The sequence below is a fragment of the Nansenia antarctica genome (assembly GCF_963989245.1).
Source record: "Nansenia antarctica genome assembly, chromosome: 7".
Taxonomy (NCBI): Eukaryota; Metazoa; Chordata; class Actinopteri; order Argentiniformes; family Microstomatidae; genus Nansenia; species Nansenia antarctica.
The window spans coordinates 64,155,080-64,163,331 of record NC_137677.1 but is presented as its reverse complement, the minus strand read 5'-3'; the positions used below and the strand labels follow the sequence as shown (position 1 = coordinate 64,163,331).

Genomic DNA, 8,252 nt, shown 5'->3' with positions numbered 1-8,252 from the left:
CCAGGGTGGGGTGGGGAGGACCCAGGGTGGGGAGGACCCAGACAGACAATTTTCAGGAACTGGAATCTAGTGTGAAAGCAGGTGGCCAGAGTCCAGGACTGGGCATAATCACTGTTTGGGGAACAACACCTCCGTCACCTAAGATGCGCAGGTTCTTATCTCAGGAGACATTTATCAAGTAATTCTGTCCTTGTTGTGTGTAAACAAAATGTGTTCAATTGTTCAATGCTTATTGACTTTGAGTTGAGTTTATTGAACAGCTGGAAGGGAAATGCCTCTATGTACAGGGTTTATAAACAGGGTTTATATCTCTCTGTGTGATAGGAGTATGTTGTTAAGTATTGTAAAGTATTCAAAAGAGATTTCTTTTTATTGAAAGGAATATATGTGTTACGGTACATGTGGGAATACGGTACATGTGGGAAAACTAGGGTTAGGGTTAGGTGCTAGGGTGCTACGGTCTCTCTCTCTCTCTCTCTCTCTGTCTCTCTCTCTCTCTTGCACTACTGATGTCCAAGTCACTATCCACTAGACCACCACTACCCTTTACCCTTCCCATATAAGGAGGCCCTCCTAGGAGGGAGGGCCAGTAAGGCTCTGGCGCCTGCTCCCTATGTTCCCCTGCCCAAGTGTTAGGGGTAGGGTTAGGGTTAGCCTTTCTGGCTTCTGGGACATGGCGGGGGGACATCTGGCTGTGGTCCACATAATTGTAGCCCAGCGTGTTGATGGATTTGTGCATGTAGAAATTGTTTTTCCGCAGGGGGAAGAAGGGCGCCATGTAGGACTCTGCTCTCTGCGGTTGAGCCACCAGGGGGTCGACGGGGTATATAGCATTCTGGTTGTGGATTAGCCACTCTTCCAGGAGCCTGCATGGAGTCAGACAACATTCAGACAGATGCAGTTACTTCCTGATGGACAAGACCATCCATCCATCCATCCATCCATCCATCCATCCATCCAATCTTTAAGTTTATTCACAACTATAATAAGACTAATAATAATATCTCCCTTCCCTTCAGCTACTCAGCAAATCTATCCATCTATCGTCCAAACCATCTTTAAACTTTTTATACTAACAAAATAAGACTTTGCAAGCCCACAAGTTTCTTCTGGAACTTTTTCTAGTCATTCTTAAGGTTTTTCGATTATAGGCAACCTTACACCTATATAGCGAGTATATGTGGGGAGCATGCCCCTAGCCTGTAGAGGGAGCTACAGGACTGTGGTGGGATAATTGGGCGCCAGCTAGGGCTAATTATCCCATCACCCACACTCCACCACAGTTCTGTAGCTCTCTCTACAGGCCAGATGCTGCATGCCCCCCACAATATCCTAGACTAAACTACTCAGATGACAGGGCAAGGTGTTTCAATTAGCTCATGAATGATTGTTGATCAGATCTCCACCCTACTTGTCAACGAAGGCATGGTGGACCATGAATATCGGGTCATTGGCGGAGGAGGGCAGTGGGGTCATGGTTCCGTTCAGGTACGTGTGGATCAGGTTGTGCATGGCATGAGCCAGGTGGCGGGGGTCTTTAGGAAGGTCAAACCCTGGGAGGGGAGAGGATAGATCAGCACACACACAAACACACACAAACAAGCACACAAGCACACACACGCATGTCGCATGCAAGCACAAGCACACGCAACACAAACACAGACACCCACACACAAACACATACGCACGCACACACACCCACGCACTCACACACAAGATTTGGGGTAGTGTACATATGATGAAATATCAGTTTAATTTAATTGACCTTCTAGTTTGTTACTGAAGCTGTGCCTGGACTTTGCGTTGAACGGCGGGGTCTCAAAGACGAGTGATTTCAGTGCGTCCAGGAGGTCTTGATAGGTGGGCAATGACGAGCTGATCGGGTCTTTGCCTGGGTTACGAATAAGATGCACAGGACTTCCGTTTCCAGCACAGATGACCTCTAGGTTGTCCTGGAACGGACAGACAGTCTGAGGAGAGGAGGGAGAAGACGACAAAGCATACGGGAGGAGGAAAGAGGGGTGGGAGAGAAAGAGGAGGTGGAAAATAGAATTATTGTCTTGTGAATAATTGAAGATGTGTTACAATTCAGAGCAAACCGCCTTTTTCATAATTCAGTCCCATCAAGTTTAACCATGTATTGCTTAAAAATGTTTATACATCTAAGCTTGGTGTAATTGAATGGCTCCCCTTTTTTAGAACTCCCTGTCTGGAGTTAAACAAGGCACGCCAGGTTTATTTGTATAGCACATTTCATACAACAGGGGCAATTCAAAGGGCTTAACATACAGCATTAAAAGAAAAAGATACATTAAGAGAATAAGTAAGCAGATTTTTAAAAAAGTTAAATGATAGAATACATATATGTTACGGTACATGTGGGAATACGGTACATGTGGGAAAACTAGGGTTAGGGTTAGGTGCTAGGGTGACTTAGTACATGCTGGCATGTCTAACCCTAACCCTAACCTTAACCCTAACCCTAACCCTACCCCTAACCTTAACCCTAACCTTAAACCTAGCACCCTAGCACCTAACCCTAACCCTAGTTTTCCCACATGTACCGTATTCCCACATGTACCGTAACATACTGTATCAAATTTCTTTGTTTTTGTTAGGACCCTAGCAGCAGCGTTTTGGATGAGCTGAAATTGTTTGGACATGAAACCTCTCATTCTTGTTATGTTTTTCAGGTGATAGTAGGCTGATTTAGTTATCGATTTTATGTGGCTGTTGAAGTTGAGATCGGAGTCTAGAATAACACCAATATTTCTGACCTGTTTTTTTAGATTGAAGAGAGAGCGAATCAAGTTTTGCACTGACTTTCCATCTTTTGTCAGATGCACCGAATACAATTATCTCCATTTTATCCTTGCTTATTTGGAGGAAGTTTTTTGTCCTCCAGGCGTTTATTTGTTCAATGCAATTACAGAGATTGTCGATGGGACTATACAGAGACTTTTCGGGAGTCGGTGTTTAACGTATCAGACCCCCCTAAGTAGGCTACCAGTAGGCGAACCAGCGGGCCCTGTCACCTGACAGACAACTGCGCCATTGACTAAGAGTGTCCTGCCTGAATTAAATCAAGACTATAAAAAACCACCATCGCTTGAATGGCCATAGCTCACCTTCCACTGAGAAAAACGTGAGCCGCGGTCAATAAAGCCGCCTGGGCCCACTCCCCCCATGTACTTGTTAGTGCAGACGTTACAGTGGTCAGACCTGGTCCAGTCCCAGTAAGGAAAAGAGAAGGCCTGGTTTCCAGTCAGCTCTCTGATCTCCCTCTCCATGAACAGCAGGAAGCACCGGTGCCAGAAGCCGAAAGCAGGTCCCTGGTGTGCTGCGTTGGTTTGGGTCCCGGCGTAGGTCTGGGCTGCATAATAGTGTGACCACGCAAACAGATCGTACGCACTGGCGTTACGGAACGCATAGTTCCCCTTAATTGTGGTGTCGTTGCTAGTGAGGATCACAAAACGCTCGCTTTGGACTTTTTTGGCCAAATCCATGCTGGAGAGGAACATCTCCCTCTCCTCGTCTGTCAGGTCCGTTATTTCCTTCCTGCTCACGACGTGGCGTTCCCTGCAGAGAGGACCCTTGAAGCCGAAAATACATTGACTACAGTCAAAACCGTCATAGTTTCCAAAACAGTGGCAGACATTGTCAAAAAAGGCGTGCGGCCAGTCCTCTCTGTAGTCTATGGGGGTCTGTATTCTGTTTGTCGGGGGGTTGCAGACCCCCCTTTTTTCGCTGGACCCACAGCGAGAGCCCCTCGATAGGGGGCAGCACGTCCGGGAGTCCAGGGCCTCTGGGGTGGTACATGCCCGGGGGATCTGAGCCTCCAGAGCCCTGGGCAACAACAGGCACAGCAGGGGAACGGACCAGGCCCACAGGGGGGCCGTACACAGAGACCGCAGCATAGAGGTGATGGCGGCGGTGGTGGTGGAAGAGACAGAGGTCCAGACTAGACTACACACAACACCAGCGAGCAGCCAGATAACCTGGAGGTTGTACAGTGGAGCTCTGGGAGGGAGCAGGACACTTTATACTCAGCGATAGCTGCTTTTGCAACAGGGGGTGACGATGTAACAGGATACTTTATACTCATCGATAGTTTTAGGCCAAGAAGTGCCAGATTCTGTTTGCTCCCTGGCTTGGATGCTGCAGAGGTGGTTAATGATTGAACTGCCAAACAACATCTGATATTTCCGAAATATGACATCTGATATGTCCTTGAGTCCTCTAGTCAGAGGTGAACGGGTCTGGTTCTCTAGTCTGAGGTGAACGGGTCTGGTTCTCTAGTCTGAGGTGAACAGGTCTGGTTCTCTAGTCTGAGGTGAACGGGTCTGGTTCTCTAGTCAGAGGTGAACGGGTCTGGTTCTCTAGTCAGAGGTGAACGGGTCTGGTTCTCTAGTCTGAGGTGAACGGGTCTGGTTCTCTAGTCTGAGGTGAACGGGTCTGGTTCTCTAGTCTGAGGTGAACGGGTCTGGTTCTCTAGTCAGAGGTGAACGGGTCTGGTTCTCTAGTCTGAGGTGAACGGGTCTGGTTCTCTAGTCTGATGTGAACACACTGGTTCTCTAGTCTGAGATGAACACACTGGTTCTCTAGTCTGAGGTGAACACACTGGTTCTCTAGTCTGAGGTGAACAGGCATGGTTCTCTAGTATGAGGTGAACAGGCATGGTTCTCTAGTCTGAGGTGAACAGGCATGGTTCTCTAGTCTGAGGTGAACAGGCATGGTTCTCTAGTCTGTTACGCTACAGATCCAGTTGACAGACGACAGAGCTGCTGGATCATTAAGGCAGAGGTTGTACATTGTTTCCCTTTTTTACATTTATTTTATTGTATTTTATCTTTACCTTTTCTTTTTACTGTTTTCCCCTGCTTTTATATTCATTCTATGCTTGTATATGTCTTTATATATGTTTTTATATTCACTGTATGTTCTTATTCCTGTTGTAAAGCACTTTGTGCTGCATTTCTTGTATGAAAGGTGCTATATAAATAAAGCTTGACTTACTTACTTACTTGACTTTCATTGACGTCTTTTACCTCTTATTTACTGAGATGAAAATCAAAATTCATTTTAACATTTCTTAGATTTTAAATTCCTCTTTGTGGTGTCTCTTTCCCCATCCTCATTCTTGCTTAGTACTCTTATTTTGAAAGGGTGCACTCGATAAGGAAAAAAACAAATAATACGTTTTCAAGAATATTTTGACATTATTATTTAAGAAACCTCTTGTAGTGGCAGCTTATACTACTACCATTACAGCTTCTCCCATAGGTTATGCAGCATTGCCCTCTTCCATAAGTTAATCCCAGATGGTAATCAACATGTAAGCTATTTAGAGATAAAGCCACAGAGATAAGTCAGCATCACCTGTGTCCTCAGGTTTAGACAAACACACAACAGTAACCTGTTAATGATACACTAAAGATACACTGACTTTGAATTTAAAGTAAATAAAGGCCCTGGAATATAGAAGTTGGGCTTGAGTGATTCTGACTTTGGTGTTTGCTGTGTTTGACTATGTTATCAAACTAAAACTAACACTGAATTATGATGAGATGTTTGATGAGATGTTGATGATGAGATGTTTTAAAACTAACACTGAATTAAAGATGAGAATCACTACTTTGACCCCATAGGAATTGTTGAATTACGTCCATAATGCAGGATGTTAATCATTCTCTCTGATTCTCCTTCTCAGCTGCATTTAAAACTGAGAGCCAGTATGTTATATTCAGTATAATAACAGCACAACCCCGAGTGTGATATTGCTTTCATACAACCGTTCTACAAGCGCCATTTATTAGTTAACAGTAATAAGCGACAACAGATTGTGATTTGTTTGTTTATTTTATCATTTATTTAGCTCTGCCAACACAAATAGTTACTCAACTTACGGTAACTTGCTCTTGCAACAGTCCAGATCAACAACACCAACACAAATAGTTACTCAACTTACGGTAACTTGCTCTTGCAACAGTCCAGATCAAGCAATCAAGCAACCTGAACACAAATATTTTCCTGCCCAGCTTGCTACTTTGTTTAGGCCTACACACATTAATGCAGGCTGGCTACTTTGTGTCATGTACATTTATCTGTACGTTTCCATTTATTGTGCAACCAGTGAAATAAGAGTCTGTTGACAGTCGCTTTGGTGGCATGTGTACAACGCCATACTGTAAAGGGACCAAGTTTTATTTAGCTTTTATTGACCATGCATTAGTCTACAGTCCTCGCTTACAATCCACTTAAAATCCCATGACTGTTACGCTTATTATCCTCTTAGGTTTTGTCCTTTTGAATCATACTCTTGTAAAGCGCGTTGTGTTTCTCCGGTCACTTCTTGAAATGGGTTCACACAACAGTGTGAATTAAGGTATAGTATGCTGAATCAACTTTTTGCCCTTCACTCCCTGGTGGTGAATGAGTACACACTTGTTAGTAAAAGGGGACCTTCTGATAGCCTCTCCCATAGCAGACCCTGTGTGTGTGTGTGTGTGTGTGTGTGTGTGTGTGTGTGTCTGTGTGTCTGTGTGTCTGTGTGTCTGTCTGTCTGTGTCTGTGTCTGTGTCTGTGTCTGTGTCTGTGTCAAGTCAAAGATTGAAGGCCTGTCTTTCGTTACAGCACTGTCCAATCAGGATGCAGCTCCTCTGCCCCCAGCTGTGTATCCATGAAGAGTGATCAGTCGATGGGTCATCCGGACCATTTTTCATAAAGAAAACATTGACAGTGAGCACCTGGACCTGTTCCTCTGCTTCCTCCTGGCCCTCTCACTGGAGTCCAATCAGAATCTCCTACGAGGCCTTCTGACACCGACAGAAAGCAGCTCACAGACCAATAAGGAAACAGTCAAGTACATCAAGGAGAAGATCCAGGAGAATCCCTCTCCAGAGAGAGGCATCAATCTGTTCCACTGTCTGAATGAGCTGAATGACCATTCTCTTGTGGAGGAGGTCCAATACTATCTGTGGTTAGGAGATCTCTCAGAAGCCAAACTCTCACCTGCACAATGGTCAGCTGTGGTCTTTGTGTTGCTGACTGGTGAAGACAACTTGGATGTTAACCTTGGCAGTTACTCCAGTTCAGAGGAGTGTCTCTTGGGGCTACTGCCAGTGTTCCGAGCCTCACTTAAGGTGTAACCCATCTCTTCAGTTACACCTTAACTAAGACTTTCTCTGTTTCTCCAGTGTCTATATAATAATCTTAAGAAAAAAAAGCAAAAAAAAGGTCTAGGTTTAGAAGATGGTGATAGAAGTAGATTTTTCCCTTCTAGAACAGAGACTGCCAATGGCCCCCCGGGCCTGAGCTGGATTATTCTTCCTGCTACGACTGGTGGATTGATGATTCACTTGCTTAGTCAAATGTATCAAGTGTAAGTCGCTTTGGAATAAGGCGTCTGCTTAATGCCAAAAATGTAAATGTAACGAACAGCCGTGTGAGTATCTCAAAAAAACGTTCTGCTCTCAACACTGAGAACTCTGCAGACAAACAACACATATTGAAGCTCAGTTTGGCTGTTTTAAGTCCATAGAACAGAACACATAGAACCATTGAACCTTTACCTCATATATCTCACTGTTACATCTTTTGTATTACTGTTATATTTTTCTATGAAGGTTGCAGGGATGTAACCTCACAGAGAAAGGCTGTGAAGCGGTGGCCTCAGCTCTCAGCTCAAACCCCTCTAGTCTGAGGGAGTTGGTCCTCCGTTACAATAACCTGTGTGGAAGAGTGAAGCTGCTCTCTGCTGGACTGGAGAGTCCACACTGTAAACGGGAGAAACTGGTGTGAGTAGACATACTGGGTAATATACAGTATTGCACTTTTAATCAACGTTTTTCTTTCTATCTTTCTAATTATACAGGAACGAAATAAAGGTAACTGTCATGTACTTATACTACCACCTTGTGGGGCATCCGGGTACTGCCTAATATATATGTATGACGTGTTATCCGTTTCCGTTGTCGACTAATAAAGTTACCACCATTACAGTAACACGGTCTCCAGCTCCTGCTTGCTCTACTATATAGAAAGTATATTTAGTTATATCAACATACCTAGTTAGGATATAACAGTAACATTACAGATGTTAAAATGTGTTACATTTAGACTGTCCTGACTTCTGCAGCACAAAAAGACAGGATCACATAAAAATACAAAAAGTAAAAACCAGAACAATCACAGAAGCAATACAACAGCAACACAACACACTTCCTAAATGTCGTTGTTTGGTACCTGTACTG

At 44.3% G+C, this 8,252-nt stretch overlaps 1 protein-coding gene across 1 annotated transcript; it reads right to left on the bottom strand.

Annotated features, from left to right (window-relative positions):
- Positions 1-222: 222 nt before the first annotated feature.
- Positions 223-4,000, bottom strand: LOC308161560 (tyrosinase-like). Its single transcript, XM_080535584.1, has 4 exons — positions 3,129-4,000; positions 1,766-1,970; positions 1,412-1,553; positions 223-866 (listed from the first exon to the last, which is right to left on the bottom strand). The coding sequence occupies exons 1-4, from the start codon at positions 3,915-3,917 to the stop codon at positions 455-457; spliced, it is 1,548 nt and encodes a 515-aa protein (XP_080391710.1). The 5' UTR covers positions 3,918-4,000; the 3' UTR covers positions 223-454.
- Between the last annotated feature and the right edge of the window lie 4,252 nt (positions 4,001-8,252).